Source organism: Geospiza fortis, unplaced genomic scaffold (genome assembly GCF_000277835.1).
Source record: "Geospiza fortis unplaced genomic scaffold, GeoFor_1.0 scaffold194, whole genome shotgun sequence".
NCBI lineage: Eukaryota > Metazoa > Chordata > Aves > Passeriformes > Thraupidae > Geospiza > Geospiza fortis.
Window position 1 is genome coordinate 1,823,229 of NW_005054322.1, and position 24,155 is coordinate 1,847,383.

Consider the following 24,155-nt stretch of genomic DNA (forward strand, 5'->3'; position numbering starts at 1 on the left):
AGTGTGGCCAGCAGGAGCAGGGCAGGGATTGTCCCCTGTACTCAGCAGTGGTGCAGCCACACCTTGCATCCTGTGTTTGGCTTTGGGCCCCTCAGTTCCGAAAGGGCATTGAGGCATTGGAGCACATCTAGAGAAGGGAAACTTGTGGACAGTGTAGAACACATCTTATGAGGAGTGTGTCAGGGCGCTTAGCCTGGAAAAGAGGAGGCATGGGGGAGATCTCATTGCTCTCTATAACCACCTGAAACAAGGGTGTAGTGAGGTGGGGCCAGTCTCTTCTGCCATGCCTGCAGTGAGAGGACAAGAGGGAATGGATGGTTGGACTAGATAATCATGCAGGCCTCTTCCAACCTTGATGATTTTGTGATTCTAAAAGGGTGCTTTCTTAAGGATTTTTAAATTTCATATTTTGAATGAATCATTCAAAGCTCAGTGTTTCACTAAGCCTGGCTTTTGCAAATCATCATCAGAGTTCTCTAGGCTGACTCAGGTCTGTGTGCTGAAGACAAAAAAAAAATAGTACTTTTTCTTTAAAAGAAAGATATCTGGTTTTGTTCTAGTACTACTAAAACCACCTCATTTTAAAAACATAATATAGATTTACTATTGTCATTGGCTAGAACCTTTTATTTGGAATTTAATTTTAATAATGCCATATTACATACATTTTAAATTTATTGTTCGAATTTGTCATAACCTGTATGTGTTTAACATAGGTGTGCACGTCCACATATGCCTCTGTAGCAATTTAATAGATTTACTCAGCACATTTACAGAAAAAAGATAAGGGTGGTTTTTTTTCTGCCAGCTAAGGTTTGTCAATACACATTGACTTAAAGTAAATTTAGGCATGGGATAGACTTACACAAAGAGATTAAATCCATGGCAAATTTCCTGTTGGATTCCTTTAAGCTGATTATTTAATTTTGCTCCTTACATATATTCAAACAAGGATACATGCATATGGAAAAGCTAGCTAAATGCTTATTACATGCTCTGATGAGAAGAGTGTTCTTCAGCAAATCTTTGGAAAACTGGGTTTATACATTTATAGAGTTCTTTGGGCTAGAAGGGGCCTTTAAAGCTCATCTTGTCCAATTACCCTGCAGAGAGCAGGGACATCTACAGCTAGATCAGGTTGCTCAGAGCTCTGCACAGCCTGACCTTGAATGTTTCCAGGGATGGGGCACCAACAACCTCTGGACAGTCTGTGTCAGTGGCTCACCACCTTCATTGTAGAAGATTTCTTGTATCTAATCTAAACCTACCCTTTCTACTTTAAAGCCATTCCTCCTTGCTCTATTACGACAGGTGCTGCTAAAGCGTTCGTCCCTGTCATTCTTATAAGCCCCACTTAAACATCGAAAGGCTTCTGTAAGGTCTTCCCAGAGCTTTCTCTAGGCTGAACTACTCCTACTCTGCCATCCTGTCTTCATAGCAGAGGTGCTCCATCCCTCAGATCGTTTTTGTGACCCTGCTTTGGGCCTGCTCCAGCAGGTCCATGTGTTTCCTGTGCTGAGGACCCCAGAGCTGGATGCAACACTGCAGGTGGGGTTTCACCAGAGCAGAGCATCTCCCTGCTGGCTACTCCTGCAGCCCAGGATGTGGTTGGCTTTTTGGGTTGCACTCACGCATTACTGGGTCATGTCCATCTTCTGGTCCACCACCACCCCCAAGTCATTCTTCCCAGGGCTGTTCTTAATCAGTTCATTCTACAGCTTGTATTGACACTGGAAATTTTCTTAGCCCAGGTACAGGACCTTGATTGTGGTCTTGTTGAACCTGATGAATTTCATATGGATCCACTGCTTGAGCTTATCCACGTCCTTCTGGATAATATCCCATCCCTCAGGCATGTCAACCACACCACTCAGCTTGGTGTCGTCTGCAAGTTTGCTGAGGGTGCACTTGATTCGCGTAGTCTGTGTCATTAATGAAGATACTGAATAACACTGGTGAACTGCTGCAGGACACCGCTTGTCACCAGTGTCCATCTGGACACTGAATTGTTAACTACTCTCTTCTGGATGGGTCCATCCAACCAACTTCTTATCCACTGAACATTACTCCCATCAAATCCATATCTCTCCTATTTGGAGAGGAGGATGGAGGATTGTGTCAAAAGCCTTATGGATGTCCAGATAGAGGACATCTGTAGCTCTTTCCTTGTCCCCTGATGCAATCACCCCATCATAGAAGGCCACCAGGCTGGTCAGGCAGGACTTGCCCTTGGTGACACTGTGCTGGCTGTCCTGAATCACCTCCCTGTCTCCACGTGTCTTAGCACAGCTTCTAGGAGCATCTGTTCCATTGATCTTCTCAGGTGCAGAGAAGATCTGAGGTGACACCAACAGGTCAGTAGTTCCCAGGATCTGGCTTTCTACCCTTTTTTAAGGTGGATACAATGTTTCCCATTTTCCAGCCATGACTTTTCAGATATAATGGAGTGACTTGGTAACTAGATCAGCCAGTTCTCTCAGAACTCTGGGATATGTCTCCACAGGTCATATAGACTTATGTATGTTCAGGTTCCTCAGGTGGTTACAAACCTGATCTTCTCTTTGCTCCTCCAGTCCATCCTCTGGAGAGGTGTGGGAAGAAAGATTGCCAGTGAAGACTGAGGCAGACAAGTTGTGGAGTACCTCAGTCATCTCATCTGTTGTTACTGGTTTGCCAGTTGTGTTCATCAGTGGGAGTGCATTTTCTTTGACCTTCCATTTCTCTCTGACATTCCTGTAGAAGCCTTTCTTATTCTTTGCATCCCTTGCCAAGTTCAGCCTCAGCCTCACCTTGGCCTTCTAACCTCATCCCTGCAAAACCAGGCAGTGTCCTTGTACTCTTCCCAGAATACCCGTCCCTGCTTCTGCTGCCTGTTCATCTCCTTCTTGCCTTTAGTTTGAGCTCAGCTGCTCTTAGTTTGGTCTCAACTCAGCAGTGCCAGTCGCATGCCTTCCTTTCCTGATTTCTTACACCCAGGGATTGGTATCTCTTCAGCTTTATGGAAAGTGTTCTTAAAGATCTGCCAGCTCTGTCCTGCTCCCACATCCCTGAGGACAGTTTCCTGGGAAGCCTATGGATTTAGCTCCTTGAACAGCCAGAAGTGTGCTGTTCCAAAATTTAGGATCCTGAACGGACTCTTTGCCTGTTCCATGTCCCTCAGGGCTGCAAACACCACCAGTGTGTGACTCCTGTGGCCCAGGCTTTCACCAATCTGGTTGCCACGGGTTAGATCACTTACGTTGGTGACTAACAGGTCCGGTGTTGCATCCCTTCTGCTCAGGATTGTCTTATTATGTGTCTTAAGAAGCTATCCTCCATGCATTCCAGGAGTCTTCTCCTAAAATAGCTTTCTGTGCTACTTTTTCAGAAGATTTTGGGGTGATTGAAGGCCTCTAGCAGGAGAAGAGCCTGTGAGCATGATGCCTCCTCTAGCTGGATCAGGAAGGCTTCCTCAATAGGCTTCCCTGGATCAACCACCAGTTGACTTAATACTTTGTTTTGTTTCTTTTGCCAGTATGCTTTCAGCCTGCTCGTGGCTGTTCTTCAGAGACAGCTCTTCACACTCTATCCATTTCTTACTGTAGAGGGTAACATTCAGCCACTCCTTCCTGTCCTGTCCCTTCTTTATTAACAGCCTGTAGCCATCCACAGCCACACTCCAGCTGTGGGATTTTTCCCTCCAAGTTTCAGTAATGGCAACTGTGTTGTAGCTTCTTTGCAGCGCAGAGGCTTCCAACTCCTCTTGTGTATTGCCCATGCTGTTTGCATTTAAGGTGATGCAACTTGCTAAAAAGGTAAAGATGGTGTGGGTGTTCAGTAATTAGTTGTGTGATCATTTTTTCCCTTTTTTTGGTATCTGACAATAGTTACTCAGTAACAGGAAAGTCCTGTTCCTCTTGTATCTGATGCTTTTGCCATTGATTCCCCTTTTTTGAGTAAACAATAGGAGGAAATTAAATTTAATAGTCAAATTCAATATCCAGAAGTAAAAGCAATTTTGAACGGTAGGTTTTATTTATACAAATGAGCTACTTCCAGGCCACTTTATTGTCAGGGCTTTCACTTCCTTTTCAGTTAATGTTTGTGTACTTCTTGCATGATTGAACTGTTGTTGTATTGAAAATGGATAATGATTTTACATATTAAAAAGAATATGGTTTTGCTGCATTGTTGGACAAGTGGGACTCTTCAGGTTTCTCTGAAGTGCATGACAGAGAGCAGAAATGCTGTAGGTGGTATTATATAGGTGTATATATTAGGACCTGTATTATTCAAGTACTGAAGGACAGGATGCAGAGAAGATAAAACATTGTGGTGTTACGGTGATAAACCTGTGTGGTTTCTGCCCAGGATTTTTCAGTCTTCATGCTGTGATTTACGACTCTATTTGTTTTGTAGGTAGGGGACCCTACAGGTTGATGTTCAGGTTACCAGAGTTTAGTAGCAGATGACACAGGAAAATACTTAACCTGAAGGCAGTTTACAGTGTAACTGTGAGCTGCCATACCTGAGTAAACACTGCAGCACCCAGCAAGGTTAAAAGGTCATCTCCATGGCGTGCTATGTTGGGCTTTGTTAAAATTGTTGCAAGGAGGGATCCGTCCAAAAATGTAGAGCTGAAGTACCTGTGTGAAGACCCATCATTTTCTGTAGATGGCTTTTTCTTAGATGGAGTGTCTGAGAGTATTTCCCCAATATGCTTTGGATTTTTACTGGACTAGCCATTTAAGATAGAGCAGTTGGGACAGGTGAGGTGGATATCTTTTTATTGCCCGATACTGTTGTGTGGATTTTTTAATTTTAGACACATGAGTTTTAGCAGAATCATTGTTCTGTTTAGTCTTCTATCCACAGTTTATTGTGAAAATAATTTTTATTTGTATTTATTATACTTACATATTATATCTATAATCTGTGGATCATGCACCTGACCGCTTCATGTAATTGTCTGAATTTTCCAAACTTTAAATATCCAGTGGAGAGAAACTGTGTCTAGAGATGAAAATGTTTCAGTTTATTTGCCTAAGTGTAACTTCTTTTCTAAGATTCTAGCAAGTTCATCTTTGTAAAGGAGAGCAGAAATCAAAGTGAAATGTATTCGCATTGTACCTAATAATAATCTCGTAGGTACAGATGTACCTAATAATAATCTCTTACTATTTTATTCTTGAAGAAGTTTTACTTTTAGAAGTGCTGGTGTGGAGAAAGATAGTTACTTGATGACACTACTGATCTTCGTATTGAAATGACTTATGCTCAAGACCAAACCCATATAAAACTTTATTTCTCATATAAAGGGTGAATACGTGCTTGAGATGAGATTGACGAAACCGGTCTGGTCAGTTGTGTGAAGACCCATACTCTGATGTCGTGGTGTTTACTTTCTTTATCTTTGCAGTAATTTTTACATGCACTTGCTCCTTGCTTCATTTATTTTATATAGCGTAGGAGTTCTTTTTCCTGTTTAAAGTGTGTGACCATGGGAAAAGATGAAGTATTAAAACTTCCATAGAACTTAAAAGCTCACCACATGCTTTCTGTCTTTATTTATTTCCTATTTTGGTGGATGCAAAGATGAATGAAACAAACTGGATCCATTGCCGCTGGTTAAAGAGGGAAACTTGAAAAAATACCTTCATAGCTGTTTTTTTATCTTGTTGTTAGAATTAGACTTAGGATAAATAAGGGCAGCTGATTAGAGCAGAAACTTTTGTGACCTACTCAGTTGAGAGTGCTGGTAAATGCATGTAGTCTGCTATGTTTTGCCAGCAGAGCCTGGGCTGTCCAGAGCAGAACCAGGGAACGAGTGATGATCCATGTTAGCCTGTAGTACCCCAGGGTGACAGACATGGCTGGGCCCGCTGGCTGCCACGGTGGGCGAGTTGTGCATTTGCCTCCTGAGATTGCTAAAGGGTCGTTGCAGTGCATTGTATTGTATAGGAACCTGCTGAAAAACCTTCCAGCATATGAGCGACAGTGAATCAAAATTTAATGTAGTGTTCCTCCCCACCCCCAATGCAGCCTTGAAATTCTAGTTACTTACTGCCAAGTGTCTGTGTTCGGCATTTCATGCCTGATTTTGAAGGTCATTAAGGCAGTACTTTTTTAAAAGCACTGTCAGTATGAATGATGAGCTGTTTAATCTTTAAATGCTTTTTAATTGTTTTTATTGGTTCTTGTTTTGTCTACTTGCATTTTTAGAGTGGATATGAGCTAAATGGATATATTTATCCATTAGTATATATATATAAAGTATAAATTTATTATAAATATTAATATTTAGTATAAATATCAGTGTATATATATAAAGTTGATATATATATATAAAGTTTATATGTATACTAAATATAAATAATATTTAGTATAAATATTAGTGTATATATAACGTAATCACATATAAATGTTTTTTGCAGGCATTTTTGAGCTGATGTCTGTCATTGAATACCAAGATTGGTAAGATCATGGACACGTACACCAGGGCTCAGGGCAATCGCATGAAATCAAGAATATCTGTTGAAAAGGTAATTATCTGTATTTAAAAAAAAGTATTTCTGAGTTTTTCGATCTAATAATGAAGCAAGTGAACTGGTTTGTTTGGGTTTTTTTGGGGGGGGGTTTAATATGTTTTGATTTTGGTTGGTTGATGTTTCATAGTGACAAAGAAATTGCTTTTGCTTTGCATTCTGGTGTATTTAGTGTAATTGAACTGAGAGATAGCATCGTTTAAGGAAATGCATTTTTCTTTCATGATGATGTGATAAAATTGTGATGTTTTAATTTCATAGAATTCACCTTGTTTATTAGAATATAGCTTCTACTTTAGAGCAGATTTTTCGAGTTTATATGTAATAATTTAAAATACAACTACATAGTCTTATTGAATTCTATGAAGCCTCTTTTAGGGATTACTTGTAATATCCTTAGATCTTGCTTCTTGTCTGGTTTATCCTTGTTTTTGCATGAACATTTAGGAAATGCCTTGGTGAAAAAGAAAATATATCTAGCACTTACAAAGGATATTAGGGGGGATTTCTAACATTGAATTAAGTTTATTTATTGTTTTAAATTTTGTCACTTCAACTTGGAGAACATAAATACTGTTCCTAAAATTTTCTTCTATAAGCGCTTAATAAAGTGAAAGTTGCAGTTTATCCTGAAGGAACAAATTTATTTTTCTCACCGTATTTCTCTAGGTAGTGGAACACAGATGAGTAATTTTCTAGGTCTTCTTTGGCTATTAATAACTTCCTTATTTGCAAGTTACTGCAACAGTAAGAGGAGAAATTGAGCAAGGAAGCATTCTATCACACGAAAATTACATTATTTCAGGAGCAGATTTTGTTGTTTTAAAGAAACAGTGTCTGTGGTATATGTCCTGTTTGAAGGCAGAGGGAAGGTGTTGTGAGACAGCCAGGCTGATAGTCAGTTGTTCCAGGTCCTGACATGGAATGTTAACTGCCATATATTAAGTGGTTTGTAATTATGGGTGATAGTCTTTCACTTTAAGACACGTGGTATAAAACCTTGAATTTTATTGGTTTATGAGGACTCTTCAGCTCAGATAGAGATCTTCAACTACAGTCAAGTAATTTTGCATCCTTAACCTGAACATAAACTTACTTTTAGAAGACTTTTAAAATCTGCCCTTTATTTGTTTTTCTGTTTCAATTTACTAAACAAAAAAAATACCACCCTCGCTGCCCCACCAGGTTCTTAGACCTGTGGGTTACAGAAGCATCTCTCTAATAATGACAGTGACCAGTGATTCCTCACTGATTCTAATAGTTGCGTAAAATATTACTCCTGTGAAGTGCTCCATCAATTGCTGTTTAGCATTCTGGACTGTGTGGTTCTAGAAACATTAATTCAAGCCTTCCTGCAGAATTCTGCATCTTTCTGCAGCCAGACTTCATTGTTTTGATCTGTGGCTGCCTCCTCTTGATGTTTACCTGTGAGGTGTCTATTTAGATTACAGTGTGGAACTTTCATTCTCTTAGAGCCAGGCAGTAGGGTGGTCAGAACTGCACTGTGTTTCACCTTTTGTTGGATTACAGAGGATTGCTGTCTGATTCCTGTCCTCTTCATAATACTTTGTCACAGCTAACAGGAATTGTTGCAGTAGTAGCTCTTAAAAGTCAGCGCACAGTTATGGTGTGCATATTTAGAGCCTTAGTTTCTATTTTTACAAAATTACCTCAGAATATTCAGTCACTTTAAATCTCAGAGCAGATGAAATCAGGAAGAGCTGCTTTGTTATTTAAGAGCAGTGGAAGTGTGACTATCCAGCACTGCACTTCATTTGTCTGGAGATTGTGGCATCTTAAAGGTTGTTTGAAATATTAGAAAGCAGTTGTTTTATAAAACATTTCATGAGACCAAATATCTCCTCCAGTGTACTGTGATGGATTTGTTGATAATGACTTCTCTATTTGCTTGAACAATGCAAATCTTTGAATTGCTCAGCTGAGTTGGAGGTGTGACAAGAATTTCCACTGTTCATGTCTGAGCACCTTGACAGTATTTTTGGTTTTCCCCTGGCAAAACATAGTAAATTTGAAATCTGTGCTTGTGAACGAAATAGGATTTCTGGCAAGAATTTATGTGAGGAAAGAATACGAAGTCCTAGAGGCCTACCAAGTAGAGCTTTACAGATTGCTTGGCTGTTCTTTGCTCATATGTTTATGTACGTTGGAAGTGTAGTAGTTACAAAAAAAATATTATTTCATTGAAGATGACCTCTTGTCCTTACCTAAACTAAGCTGATAGTCTTGGGAGCTTGCTAGTTTTCAGTTTTTAATGTGGTTGTGTCTCCTAGTTTGGGATTGTGAGAGAACTTGTGTCACTATCTGTTGGATGGAAGGATTTCTCTGAAATTCAGGGTCCAGTCCTCTGCTGTCACAAGCACAATTTTGATAATGATAAGAATATCAAAAGCTTACTAAATATATCCTCTCAGTTAATGAGGGCTTTAAAACACCTCCCCCCAAACCTGCTGCTGGTGTTGTCTTTTTGAACCACACTGCAGTAATAATTAAGATTATAAATTTCAGGCTGAAGCTACTTACAGCAAATTTATACCTGTTTTTTTACGGATATCCTTATTCTTCTGCTTGAATAATTTCTATTCCTTTGCTGATGTTCACCTTTCTTTTTTTTTTACAATCGGTGATCTGTCCTCTGTTAGCCTTGGTTTTTGGAAGCTGTGTAAACTAAGGTTTTAGTCTGCTTCTGTATGAAAGCCTCTGCATTCCAGTGATTATCCTCCATAGTCCTAGTTTCTCTGCTTGTTATGAGTTAATCTTCTTTTTACATGTGGATAATACTGTATGTGCAATTACACAGGATGTCCTTCTCAGTGACTGATGTCAGTTCTTTCACTAAAGGATGCATGTTTGCTATTTTCAGTGCAGTATCATATTGCTATGCCATGATCAAGAAATCAATTAAGGTATTTTATTTCCCAGTTTGTGAATTTGCAATACAATTTTAAAGCTTGCTTTTAGTTTTTAAGGACATAACTTTGTGTTTCTTATGGTTGTTTTTTAAAACAGTTGTGCTGAGCAAGTTCTTTCTGTATGATTTGTTGTTCTCCTTCTTAGCTGATGGCACCTGCTTATTTCAAATTATCAACAGTCTTTATTTCATATTTACTTTTTTTCCACATTAAGTTTATTAATGATGATGATGCTTGACATCAGTCTCAAGATAAATTTTGAAGAAGTTGCTTACTGACCTATATCAGCTGTTCTCAAAACCCTCCTTTTATTATCTCCATCCAGGCAAAGTCTTCATTTCCAAAACTAGCTCTTTTAGTTAATTCTATCTTGGTCTGGCTTTGTTAGTGCTTCATATATTTAAGTGATGTACAGAAGTCCAGATAGATGGGATTTTTTTCCGTGTATGTAGTGTGCCTGTTAATTTCCATATGGTTATTATTTTCACATTCTGAGGGTTTTTTATATTCATTAATATGATGTGAAAAACATATGTCACTTCACTCCTCATTTTAGCTATGGACATTTTATCTCTTCAGTTGCATAGTGCCACCATGGGCTACCAGAACTGCATATAGCCTTGAATGCTGGTCCTTCCAGACCTTAGGGAGATTTTTTCAGTTGTTTCATCTTTCTTCATCTCCCACTTCAACTTAATATTCTCCAAAATGTGGAACTGTCCTGTACTTAAGCAGTTCCTCACACCATGCTCTGGTTCTTAGTTACCCATTTTGCCTTTCAGATGTTGAACTAGGAAAAGGTACTTGTTTATAAATGAGGTGTGTGTAATAGTTTGCAGCTTTAGAAAAGCCAACTAGAGAATAACAATGATCCCTTCAGTGCTCAAACTGGAGCAGTGTTGGCTTGCAGAAAATTAGCAAGTCATGTTGTATGAATTTCTTTTTTTCCCTAATTACTATTTTGAATGTTGTGACTGATTAAATTACTATAAAAGCTGAAAATCAGACATTTCAACATGCTTGTTTGGCTTCACAAATTACTTTTGTACGAGATGAATGATGGAGTTACCAGGGAATAGTCTTTGAGCAACAATTGGTATTGCAGCCTCTTGTAAATTTGGAAGATCCAGAGAATCAGAGAAAGGCGCTGACAGCATTCTTAGGAAAGTACAAAGTGGGAGCAAATTGTAGCTAAACATGTGGGGGCAAGGGAGTTGATAAAAGTGGAAATTAGGTGAGCGCTTCATTAATTTATTTCAAATGACCCAATAACTGCCTAAAATACTTTATGAAATAGTTCGACTGTTACTTTTCTATAAAAGTTACTGTTTTGACTTCTTTGGCATCACTTGACCTTGGCTGTCAGTGTGGCAGTCTGAGCCTTGTTGGCTAGTATTCTGAAAGGTATTTTGGCAATTTCAAAGATCCTGAAGTTCTGTTTTGCTTTTGTCTGTTCATTCTAGATGTGCTTTCCTAATTTTGTGTTGCCATCAGCATAACCACAATAACACTGGCCCTGCTCTAGTAATTTGGCTTTCAACATAGTGGCATTTGATGTTTTTTATACAGAGAAAAATAAAATTTTATTGAGGTTTACCTGTAATATGTAAAATCACTTTTTATTATAAAGGGATTGTTTTTGTTGTGGGAGTACCAGAAATGCGAAATTCTCTGTCCACGTTTGGCTATCTAGAACTTCTGCTATTGTTTGAGAAGCTAAGTAAATTTGAAATACTTCGTCGTAAGTTGGACACGCTGATTTCACATGTCATTTTTTAACAGGGCAGTCTTATAGAGAATAATTATTGGCTTAATAATTTTAGCCATCTGATGTTTTTATTTGTCTTCTTAACCTTCCAATTTGCTAGAGAAGATGCAAATTTTAAATTAAAAAAGAGATTGCTGACTTCCTAAAAACAACTCAGATGATATTGGTTTTTTTTACAAGCTAAGTGAAGCAGTTTTTGTGGTTCCATAGTCTTATTTGCCTTCATAGTCTTGATTCTTTTGCTCTGCTTTGCTTTGTTACACTGGAATAAAGTCTTGGATTCTTCAGCCTTTTATAGCCATCCCTGGGTGCTTGCATGTCACCATAAGCGTAATTACAAGAAATGTTACAAGAAGTATTTACTTCTTGTAAATGGGATTAAGTTACAGTTGTTTTATATTCTTCATGGAAAGAGAAAGAGTGTATGTGGATTTTCTTGGGCGTTTTTGTTTGTTTGTTTGTTTTCTTCTCTGACTTCTGAAGGCACTTCACTACTTCTCTTGGCTAAAATTACTTTTCATCCTATTTAAGGAAAAGGTGATGGAAAAGTTCCATATAGAGGCTACAATGCAAGGAATAGATGGGATTTTAATTTCTTCTTGGATTAATCTGTTCTTTTTTTCTGTGTGTTCACATCTTTCCTTTTTTTTTTTTAATACAGAATGTCAAACTATTTTGGAATAAAAGTGTTGCTTGAAGAAAATGTACCTGCTTCAGCTTCATGTCCTGAAGTAAATTCAAACTTCAAACCTGGTGATTTATGTATAAAATAATTTGAAATAATAATCAGAACAGCAAAACCTCTGGGGAGCAGAGAATAGATGGATGGACCATTTATCGAAACTAAACATGCATTTTTTCTTAAATTTTTTTTCATTATTTTTCAGAGTTTTGGTGAAAGTATCCTGCAATCTATGAAGTCGCTGCTACACAGCAGGAAAGAGTTGTGCAATGTATCAGCAGAGGAATGCTTAAATCAGGAAGAGCAAGATCATTATATTGAGGTTTGCCATAATATTCCCACTTATATATATTTTGTGGCTGCGGTAGAAAGCAAAGTCTCTTGAAACAGTTTGGAAAGCTGCAGGATAGTAAATAGGAACAATGCTGCAAGTTACTGGCCTTCAAATCTATGCCCCCTGTTGTCATTCTTGAATTTAGTCACTGAAGTCTTAAAAAGGCTGTAACATTTCAAGGTGACATTTCTCTGCTTTGAAGGATTTGTGAAACTAGAAAAACCAGGGTGAGTAAATAGATTACTCGGGTGTACTGCATTTGTGAGCACTGCTGTGGTTAAGGTTGTATAGATGATATCCTAACGAAGTAGCAGAACACTTTGATTAAGGTCTGAAGATTAAAGCTGAAGCCTCAGAATGGCAGGTCTAGACTTATTTTATGTGGTATGAATGGTCTGAAAGCAGGACAAGGTCTGGATGAAGTAAACCTTAGAGAATGTGGAACTATCTAGGTAAATCTGAAGCTGTAAGGAGAAAATACTAGAACTGTTTGAGATACAAGACTAACAGCAACTTCTCCAAAGGGAAAAGAAAAAAGTAAAAGCAGTGTATACAACCCAATAACTTGTATTATGGGTTTTACAAGACTTCTAATTAGTAGTGGACAGGTCTGACAAGGAGCTTAGAGAAGGAGAGGCTGACCTGAACAGGCCATGCAGAGAAGGTGAGATGGGGAGAGTTGAAGCAAAGACAACTGAGGAAGTGGTTAGGGGAGACTGATAATTGCATAAGCAGTAGCAAGAGGCAGATTGATGAGTTAGGGTTGCCTGGATAACACCAGAGGTTGTGTAACTGAATGGATACAGTCAGGGGTTTAGGCATTTGGGGAGCAGGCAAGAAACTGAATTTGTGAAGGATGAAAGCTGTGACAGATTAAGGTAAGGAGGAAGAGCTATGTGGTGGAGGTGTGAGCAAAACCTTGTCTTTATCTGATCAGGCAGACCATGCTTTAGAATCAATGAAGTTTTATTTGTCTTGTAGAAAATACCTGACAAATAGCTGGGAACATGTTTTATATGCCTGCAGTGATGGTCCCTGTGGAGAAAGATAGTTGACTATATTTAGTTACCTTTTGAGATCAAGCAATTAAGAGTCGTCTGGTTGAAATGTAAGAGGGTCAATATCCTGTCACAGAACAGATATTTTTTTCTTAGAAAATACAGGGAAAAGATACTTATATGGAAGATGATGTTAGAACTCAGACTTGAGAAAACCAGAATTTAGGTTTTCCTGTACCATTTCCTTTGTACCCATGGCTTAAGATAGCCTTCGAATACAGTGTCTCATACACTTATTTTTAGTTTAAAGAAAGGACTTGTGTCACTGATGACCTTTTTGTTTCCTTGGCCTACTCCCCAACAACTTTTGAACTGATATATTCTGACATGTTCAAGGTATTAAAAGGTGATTTTTTTTTCTGTGAAAACTGTTGTTTGATCACAATAAAGAGATCCAGATTAGCCTCGTCGTCAAGGCAAAAATAGACAGAGTCAGTAGTGGTCTCTTTGACAGCTGTCTGCTCATTTCACAGTGTAATACTGCCCTTCATTTGTGTGAAGCTATGTCTCCTGCTCACTGCCCTGTCTCTCACAATGAGTTATCCCATGGGAGAAGATAAGGGTTGGAATCATTATCTTGAGGAAGAGGAAGGGACGTGTAAGAAGACAAAAAACAAACACCCATTAAAGAAAACAAATCAAAACTGCCAAAAAATCCCAAACAGCAACAAACTCTAGAGCCTCTCAAAATGTTCTTTAGAGAACTAGTTTTTTCCCAGGTAGCTTCAATTGTTTGATATTTTGCCCCTTCTGTGTAGTAATTCAGTTCATATTGTGCTGATAGAAGTTCATACTGTACCGATAAAAAATGTAGAAGTTGAAGACTGTCTTGCAGATGTTGTGCAGATGAATTGTGTAGGAGTTGAAGAGAAGGTGTAGGAGTTGAAGAGTAACGTTGCTCAAACAGGATTGTTTCACAGTTAACACAGTGAATACAGTGCTGCAGATACGTAATTTGTCTGGAGGTATTTGGAATGCTATGGAGAAGCATTATTATCTTTATGATCTTGTCATACCTGACACAAGGATAAGTGGATGTAAGCAGGAAGATATTAACTGGAAGAATAAGATCTTTTTTCCAGCATGAAACCCTGTGAAATAAACAAGACAGAATTTTTCCTAGTATGATTTCAGTTGAAAATAAAGTTTGGGGTTTCTTTTTTACTCACACTTTGAAAGGACAAATTCAAAACACAAAAATAGTTCAAAATAGAATTCTGGCCATTTCTTTTTTCTAGCTCTCTACTTAGAGAGATTCTGTGTATGTACCAGTAGGTAGCTGAACCAGTTAATAATATATCAATATAAACTAGGTGATGTTCTTTGGAGTAACTAGAGTAGCTGCTGCAAATTTCTGAGTTGTGGTTTAAAAATCAGTCTATTGCATAGTGCTCAGAAAAAATGGAAAGCATATAAAACTAAATTTCAAACATCAGTGGAAGAAGTATTTAGTCTCTGTGCTTTTTTCTGTATCTACAAAATGGAAGCAAAGCTTATTTTCTGACAGCCTTGTTTTGAAAATAAATGTCTTGGGTTTTTTTTTTCTGAGTATGCAGATGGCCTCTGGATTTGTTGTTAGGGAAAAAATAAATGAGAACTAAGGAAATCTGATGTATGAAGCAGAGTTTGAGCAATGATTGACTCTCTTCTGTCTGTTTGTTTTGAATGGTACAAAACACCTGTAGACAGAAAAGAGGGACAAGATGTGATAAAATATCTCACTTGTCCACAAGTGCAAAAAATTGAGGTAAAACTGTTATTTCTGGCATACTTTAGATTCCTGAGCCTGACAAGACCTTTTTTTTTTTTGATAGGTTGAATATTTTAATTCTTTTATGTTAGGGTTTGTTTACTTGGCAATGGCATGCAAACATGTGGCTAAAGTAATCTGTTGTGTTTTGGCCTCAGGCTAATCAATTTACATGGTAAATTGCATAATGGCATTATGCTTAATTCAGTATATCCAAATGTATAACAGTTTATCAGCATGGACAGATTTCAGACTGGAACTGTTTTATACGTGCCCAGCCTGAAGCAAGGAAGGATGAGCGCTCATCTTTGCAAAATCATCTTTATTTTAACAGATGTAATGAGGCTTGTATGTGCTGCTCTGTATATACCAGCCACTAGAATAATTCCTGTGTAGTGAGTTTGAAATGTTGTGTATGCTCTTCAGTCTGATCTGACCTTTTTCAAGTCAAATAGTATAGCGTTACCATTCTTCATGTATGACTCTGTGCTGCTCTTTGAGTAAGCTGTGCTGCCCTAAGGTTTGGTTTTTGTGGTAGTAGAATGAGGCTTTAACTTAAAGTCTGCTGAATTTTTAACTCTTAAATATCTGCAGGAAACAAAAAAAAATACTGTACTTGACTGAACTCTTGTATTTATTTTACAGATTACATTTATAGGTTTTGCAGAAGGGATGGGAACTGCTCACTTGCAGGTACAGTATATATCTATCTATATTGGAAAATTTCTTCTAACTAGCACCTAGATCTTTAGATGGAGGAAATTTGGTGTTCAAGAAATGGAATAGATGTATCTTAAGTATTTAAAAGCCTAAGTTTCAAATGTCATTGAAAAGTTGTAAATAATTATTTTAATATGATAATCAGTGTTTTATATATATTTACAATGTTACCTGAGTCAGTCTTTGTGTTAGGATGCTCTATAACAACTTAAATGCAATGCAGGGGGGTGTTTGGGTGGGTAGTGTCTCAGTTACTTGTGTTTTTTGTGGGTGCTTTTTTTTGGTTTGGGTTTTGTTGTTGGTGTTAAAAACTTGTGTGTATCAGTGTTTTGGTTTGTTATCTTACCCTTAGTTTAGTTGTGTTTATTGATATGGTGCAGTTGCATGTGTGAAACTAAACTAAACTTTACTAGTTCTGACCTCTAGCTGTGAATTGCTGATGGGGGTTTAGAAGTCAGTATTATGGTTATGCCTTAAGATGTTATTCTGAAGATTTAAATAAGGAAATATTTTATGAGGGTTATGATGTGCCATTTTCATAAGTTAAAGATTTAGCCTTCCTGTGCAATTTACATATCAGTATAATTCATAACATACATGTTCACAGTAAAATTCCTTGTTTCTACTCTGTCTAGATCTTAGGAGAGTTTGCTTGTAATAGCTTCCTGATGTTTTAAAATGTAAAACAGAAACTTTGAATCCATTTGTGTTGCATATTAGATCAATGTTGTTAATTCTTCAAATTATAATACTAGACATTCTTTCAAGTATAGGTAAGAACTGTTTCATTGTTTAGAGTTAGATGGAATGGAGGGAAAGTTGGACAGAACAGGTTTTTGGAGATTTGCTTTGAACCATAGGCATCAGTAGTGTTTGGACTGTTGGAAAAGAAATGGAACTCTTTTGTAGGCCTCTTCTGTATTAGATGATTCTGAAGATTGCCCAAGGTCATGTTAAAGAAGTGCCTTGCTCATGTTTTTGTGATAGGGAGCTGGAGTACTGTTCCAGTGAAGCACACAAAGATCATGTAGAGAGAGATCCATTGAGAACCGTTGTTAGCGGAGGTCAGTGTGGTTGGGTATTTTGTAGGACGTGCAGCTGCTTTTCAGCACTTTCAAGATTCTGCTTTATGACTTTTAGGCATCCTTCAAGTATGAACTGAATTAAATCTTGTTTACGCAAGCTTTACATCACAGTTTGAGAGAGTAAGTGGGAGACAGAGTAAGAAATAGGAAAGAAAAGAAAAACTTTACCAGAATTAGCAGCTGTAAGGATTTAGGGGAGGTATGAAATCAACCCCATTGTCATTTGCATTCCGTTTTTGTGATTTTGTATTCTCAATGTTTTTTATTTAAATTCAGGAGTTATCAGCTGTTTCTGTAGAGCTTCCAGATGTTCTGAAATCTCTCCAGTTGCGCAAACTAAAAGAAAACGAGGCCGTGTTTCTAAAAGACGTAAAGAAAACCTTGGCAAAACCTTATGTCATGAAACATCAGGTAAAATTTTTGTGTCTTCTTGCATGTCAGAAAACATTACATTTTGCCTTTTGAAGAGTTTAGTCTTATTACACCCTGTCTTGCTTTTGGTTTTGGGCCATCTTAGCCACAGTAGTATTAATATTATATTTCTGTTGTTTCATGAAAATTAACTGTGTTGTATTGTTTACAGAAAATACTTAACAAATATTTAATTATGGTGCTGTTCCCATGTTTCTGCTAGGCTATGGTCCCCTTCACTGGCAATTTGGAAAGAATATGAAATTTGTCAACTTACCTATCTCTGCTCTGCTCAGATAACTTTCATCTTCAGCAGACTTTTTTGTTGAAACAGAGGTTCCCAAAGTTAAGGGAATGTCTGGTGTTCATAAAACTCAGTGATAGCTTTTCTTAAAAAAAATTATAAATGCCATTAATTATAGAATTTCTATTACTTTTATTTCTGTATTGTTCCCATTATTTCCACACTAATTATAGTCTTTCCAATTACAAGTATTGCATATAAGATTAAAGGTACCTCGAAGAAACAGATATCCTATAAACTAAATATTATATGGCATAAACATGCTCTGAAATACTGTGTTCCTCCACAAATTTTTAACATTAATTGTTTAGTAGATTCTTTGGTACATGTTATCATGGTTGTGTTACATTATTGCAATGATTAATTCAGAATGCAGATTCTACAAAAATGAAGAAGTCATTCTAGCTATCACTCTACACAAACTGTTAAATTCATTTCCTTGTATTTAAAATATTTTAAAATTATTTACTCTTCATAAAAATGCATTGAATGAATCCCCTGAAGATTGCTGTATTTGTTTTCTTGTTGCTGTCTTTTTCTAGAATCAGCTTCCCGAAGTGTTTTGTGTGATGAGACTGTCTCCTTCATTCCCAAGGATCAAAGCTGATTATATATTCACCTTGCTAAGCAAGTATACTGCAGGCATAAGATATGCAGTGGAAATCAACTCTTCACAAAAACATCAAACAGAGACCACCCATGGAGAAGATGATGACACAAATCAGTCAGTTTCTTCAATTGAAGATGATTTTGTCACTGCTTTTGAACACTTAGATGAAGATGAACCTTCAAAGATCCTAAGTGCTGGTAAGTTCTTGCACACTTCTAGAAGCTGGTATTTGAAATTTAGGCTGTTAGGATTTAATAAAAAAGTAAATGTAAATAAATTGAAATTTATTTTTACATTAATCATGCAATTGAAAAATTAATTTTTTGCTCTTTTCACAATAGTTTTCCAACTCATGGACAAAAGCTTCTAATCTCAGTGTCAGATGGATATCAAATAAAATCTTGTTCTACTTTATGTGCTAAAAGATACATTAATTTGTCAGTGATTAGATTTGTATAATAGGATTTAAAGAAAATGAAAGATTGGTTTAATAATGAAAGATGAGCTAGCATTTTGCAACAATAGTAAACCCAGAAGTTGCCATTAAATAATCTGTTCAGATTGCTGTAGTTCTGTGGAAATTCTTGGTTTTGAAGCAATCTCTTTTTACCTTTTTTCTTTTTTGTTCAGGTACGTGCAGCTTTTCTTCTCAAAACCATCGAGATGCTGCTTCACAGACTGTCCCTGCTCAATGTTTAGAAGCTGTTGACTCAAAGATTGTTGTGGGTTCTGCACATCGAAAATCATCTGCCAGATCTTCTACTTTGATAGATATTTTGGGACTTAAGGAGCGGTCCTCAGTAAAGAATTCAGTTACAACCTCAATTTCTGATCCCTGGATACAAAGGAGTTTCTATAAGCCATATAATCCTTCTGATCAAGGTGTTAATTTTTTACGCAAAACATTGTTTTCTTCCTCTCCAGCTGAATCCTCTGAGTCAGATTGCTCCAGCCCAAGCCCCATCATCTTCTTAGATGAAGAAGGGTATCAAAAAAGCTTGAAGGCGAAACTTCAGCTGCCAAAAATTCCAGTAATAAAAGATGATATAGAGGATTCAGACTCAGAAGTGAGTGAATTTTTTGATAGTTTTGATCGGTTTGATGAGCTGGAACAAGCTTTGGAAAACTCTTGTAAAATTATTAGGGATCCCATCCTAGGGAATCCTGCCCAGAAAAGGAGGACTGCACATGAAAAATTATCTTCTGCAAGCATTACAATGAACCCTCAGAAATTCAAGTTTGATCGTCCCACTCTGCCAGCCAATGTAAAGAAACCAACTCCTCGTAAGCCAGAGTCACCATACAGCAGCATCTTCGAGGTCCCGGATTCCCCTCGCCCCGTTAGAACATCAGGGGAGGAGAATGGGGACTTCTTCAGCCCCATTAGAACATCAGCCTTCAGCCCCCTGGGGAGCTGCGGTTCCTCCGAATGCCTGTGTCGAATTAATCTTGGTGGAGAGGGCACGGGTCAAAGTCACCGTGATGCAGCCTATAACAGCTACTCAGCATATGCTGACAGTGTTTCGTGTGAAATACTGGGTTCTGTTCTTTTTTCTGAGTCCTCATCAGAGCAAATGTGTGCAGAGAATGATTTAAAACACAGAAGGGTGACTTTAAAAGAGAAGAAGAGGCAAGCTGCAGATCTCAAAATGAAAACTAGTAAGGAGCCAGTGAAGCAAACAAAATCTAAACATAAGTCACTAATGATAAGAGATAGCATTCAAAAGTTTGCAACTGAATTGGTTGAAAAAAGTTTCAGCAGTGCATTTAAGGATCTCCAAAAAGGTGTTTCTTCATGCACAAATGCACTTTGCCATTTGGCTGCTAGGTTGACTTCTTCAGTCTTTCAAATGGCTTTTTATGAGATTGGAAGACGTAGAGCAATCTCGCTGAAGGAGCGTGCCATTAATGGCATTGCAAACTTTTTGGTGAGCGAAGCTATAACCGGTGCTTTGAAAGAACTGCGTCAGGTAAAGAAACAAATATTTAACAACACTGTTGCACGATTTGCAGCAGACCTTGCTGAAGAACTTGTGTTTGAAGGAATCATGGAAGTATGCCAGTTTTCATATCCATCAACACCTACTGCACAATCCTCATCCTTTGATTATGAAAACAAAGTGGTAAGATCCTATGCCCGAGATTTGTCTGAATCTGTCATTCAGGAGGCATTTATTGAACTATCTCAGGTTGATGTGACCTTCACAACACAAGCAGCCATTAGTGTTTCCATGGACAATATCAAATATGTAAGTGCAGAAAGTATGTTAGAGTCAACACAGACTTCCACAGTTGCTCCTAATTTTAATGATAGGGTAACACAAAAGCCAATCCAAGACTCCAAGAAGGAATATACTGTACAGCAGGCTCTATTTTGTACCTCAGGTGTTGTGAGTTCAATACCTGTGCCCTTAGCTGGAAGAGCCCTTTGTCAGCAGCAGGTTTCCTCTCATGCTTACAAAGTGAAAGTATCCACTGTTCCAAATGCTGATGACAGTACTAAAATAGTCAAAGACTCCACTCATCCATTTTTCCCAAGCAGAATGAGAGAGGAGGAAGTTGCTTCTTTCAGAAATATTTATCTAACTTCAGATCACAGTCAAAGTACGGAAAGTACTCCATCCCTCTTCTGTAATCAGAATGATACCAAACTAACAAATAACAGATCTGGAATGAACAATAATTCAGAATTAACAAGTGGGTCAAAAGGCATTAATACTTTCTCTGGAACTATGGTAGATTTGATAGTAAATGAAGCTTATGAAACCATAACCTCATCTAGAGTAACAAAAGCAGTAGAAGAGTATTCAGATTTTTTAACAAGAAAAGTAATAGATAAAAAACCTTATGTGCAAGGTACTGGTGAAGACACCCCCAAGAGCATGTTTGCAGATCATTTGGCCAAGTATGTAATAAAACAATCTGTGGAAGAAAGTAAAACTGTGTTATGCAACACCAGTGAGAATTTAACATGTAATGTGAGCTCACAGACTTACAGAGATACCAATCAAAAAGAACAATGTGTGATAAAGAAGCAAGAGGCTGAGAAACAAAATAACGCTTCTATAATTGTGGAACAACAACAGTTGCCTTTGAATAATCCATGTAAATTTCTTACTCCAACTCACTCTGTTCAGTATATTTTACAATCTAAAGATTGTTGGCAGGAACAAAAAGGAAACAATTTTTCTTCAAAATCGCCACCGCCTTGTTCCACTGTGACTTTTGCTAGGCATGTTCCAGAGGACTGTACTGACACAGGAAGCTGTTCAATAACATGCTTAAACAAGCCTTCCAAAAAAAGTGATACCCAGAAACTATCAGCAGGAGCTTTGAATTTCAGGCAGACTGATTGTTTTCTGCATGCAAATAGCTTGCCTTCAGAGATGTTTGGCAGTGAAGGTGCTTTGCAGAGGGACGAAAAATCAAGCCTGAAACATGGAAATACCTGTTTAATGCCTGACACGCCCCCACCAACTCCTCTAGTACCATGTCAAGGTAGTTCTGAAAGGAATCTAAGAAAACTGTCCAAGAAACTCAAGGGAGAATTAGCAAAGGAATTTGCACCTGCAACACCACCTTCTACACCCTACAATCCATCCACTACTGATTCATCTGAAACTGAACATGACTCTTTGGAAAATGAGGAATTTATGCTGAAACTCATGTGGTCTCTTTCTGAAGAAGTGGACAGTAGTGAAGATGAAGATCATTCTGAAATGCCTGTTGAGAGAGGGGAGCATTCAGCAAAAACAATTCAGTATGCAGATTGCCTAGCTAGCCACATAATTTCAGTAGCGACTGAAATGGCTGCTTCCCATTTAGGTGGTAAAACAAATGAAAGAGAAGCTGGCAGGCAGGCTCCATTGGAGATGCAAAAGAAAAGATGTAGATATACTGCATTTGTAAATATCCCAGAAGAGACATGCAATTCCTTGTGGAATTATGCAGGTGATATGGCAGGAAAAGTCATCAGTGAGGCCAAGAAAGTAGTGAAATCAAGGCATTGCAAGCTGTTGAGGTTGAAGAGGGTTAACTGCCAGGTGGATTGCTTTTATGTGAGTAAAGGCAATAAAGATGGTAATTCAAAGGAATGGTGTGGCCCAGTACAGGACCAGTGGCTGGGGGAGAGAGATTCATCTGGGCTTCCTTTACCACAAGGTTCAGGCACAACAGGTTTGACTTCCAAGTACCCAAGCTGTGAAAGTGTGACTGACGAGTATGCAGATCACGTTATCCGTGTTCTGAAAAGAGAAGGAGGTAATGCCGAGCTCTTGGTGGATCAGTACGCCAGCAGACTTGCTTACAGGTCTATCAAATCGGGCTTGCAGCAAGCTGCTAGAAAAACCAAATTCAGATACAGCAGAAAGACATTTCCTGGCCAAAATGCACAGGTAAATGGTAAGCTGGAGGTGATCAAAGCAGGGAATAAAGATGCAGTACAGCAGGTGAAAAGCAGCATTCATCGCTGTGAAGGCCAAATGTTTGAGAGGAGTGTCTGCACACAGCGAATGGAATGTACAGAGTTGTTACATTTTTCCGAATCTCTTGCCCACAGTATCACTTGTGATGTCAGGAAGAAACTGAAAATGTCGGGAGCATGTTTGCCAAAGTCTCTTACAGATTCCTGTCTGTATAAAAAGACTGAATTTGATGAAGTCACAGGGGATCTCATTAAAACAAAGTTTTCTAGAACGTTTCTTCCTTTCTCCCCAGATCATAAACTCTATCATAGTACAGGTAATATAAATGAAAATGGCTACAGTGAAGGTATAATTCAAGCTATAGAACAATATGCTAGGAAAGTAGCAGATGATACTCTAGAAATGAGTTTAGAGTCAGCTGTTCTCCATGTGGCTGAAAACAGAAAAAATGGGGATAAGCTCTCACACACTGAGAAACTGTCTCCTTTTCCTGGAACTGTCTGTAGATGCTGCAGTATGAAGGAACATCGGAACTGTACAGAAAGTATGTCCCATCATCTACCTGCACAAGGATCCTGCATTCCAGTGAGGCGTTTTCTTCATTCTGGATTGGGTGGTGCCTGTCAAAATTCAAGAGTGTTTCAGCTCGATATTCCCAAAATTCACGTTGATGTAGAACAGAGGACAGTGTTTTCTGACAAGGGAGCTACTGCAGCCGTAGAGAAAGCCGAAAGAGAACTGAGTTACACAAGTTTGACAGCTGACAGTGGTATTGGACAAGATGGAGTCAGTTTTGCTGAAAGCCTTACTACTGAAATAATGACATCCGCTATGACTAATATTGGTCAGGCAGTTACCATAAGGTAATATTAATTTTCTCTTATTGTTGCATTTTGTACCAGAAAAAGGATTGTTGATACAAATATGTGCTCAGAAGGAATTTTAATATATATTTTCTTAGAAAGGTACACTTCATGTTCTGAATGTTTCCTTCCTTTTTGTTCTTCTGGTTATATTTAAATTACTCAGAACTAGAGAAAAAAAGCTTTTTTCCATCTATGTGAGCTTGAAACCAAGGATACTATGTATGTCAGCACATATGTTCTAGTAGGTGACTAATTAGTGGAACTTTTTGTTTCAACTTCAAAATAGTACCTACAGTTGTACATACTAGTCCTTACAGGTTTTGTTGATCTATGAGCCATGACAGAATCCAGGTTTGTTCCCTGTTCATCCTTCCTCTTCAACATCTAATGCTGGTCAAATGAGCCATTGCTTTGTAGTACAAAGACTTCATTTTTTTATTATGGCTGTGTTGTGATAGTGTCTTTACTACTAGAAAAAAAAAGCAAAAGAAAAATAACCTGTTACTTTAAGAAAAAGCAATTTACTAAGCTACACTTTAGCTTATAAAATAGTAATACAATAACAAAGGAATTGACTTTGAAATTCTTGTGTATTTAGCAAAGAGTAACAAACTGTTTCCTTTATTAGGTCTATAAATAGGAAATATTTGCTGCAGTAAATCTGTGGCAAACAACTGTTTCCTAAAACT

General features: G+C 37.9%; 1 protein-coding gene across 2 annotated transcripts in view; it reads left to right on the top strand.

The window, feature by feature from the left end:
• The first annotated feature begins 6,410 nt into the window (after positions 1–6,410).
• AKAP11 (A-kinase anchoring protein 11) overlaps positions 6,411–24,155 on the top strand; it is a 31,169-nt gene continuing 13,424 nt past the window's right edge. For both annotated transcript variants that reach the window (XM_005420745.3, XM_031056789.1), the window contains exons 1-6: positions 6,411–6,521; positions 12,110–12,226; positions 15,692–15,739; positions 17,128–17,262; positions 18,109–18,373; positions 18,807–23,463. In XM_005420745.3, the coding sequence (XP_005420802.1) occupies positions 6,462–6,521; positions 12,110–12,226; positions 15,692–15,739; positions 17,128–17,262; positions 18,109–18,373; positions 18,807–23,463 (5,282 nt within the window). In that variant the 5' untranslated portion in view covers positions 6,411–6,461. The remainder of the gene's footprint in view (positions 6,522–12,109; positions 12,227–15,691; positions 15,740–17,127; positions 17,263–18,108; positions 18,374–18,806; positions 23,464–24,155) is intronic.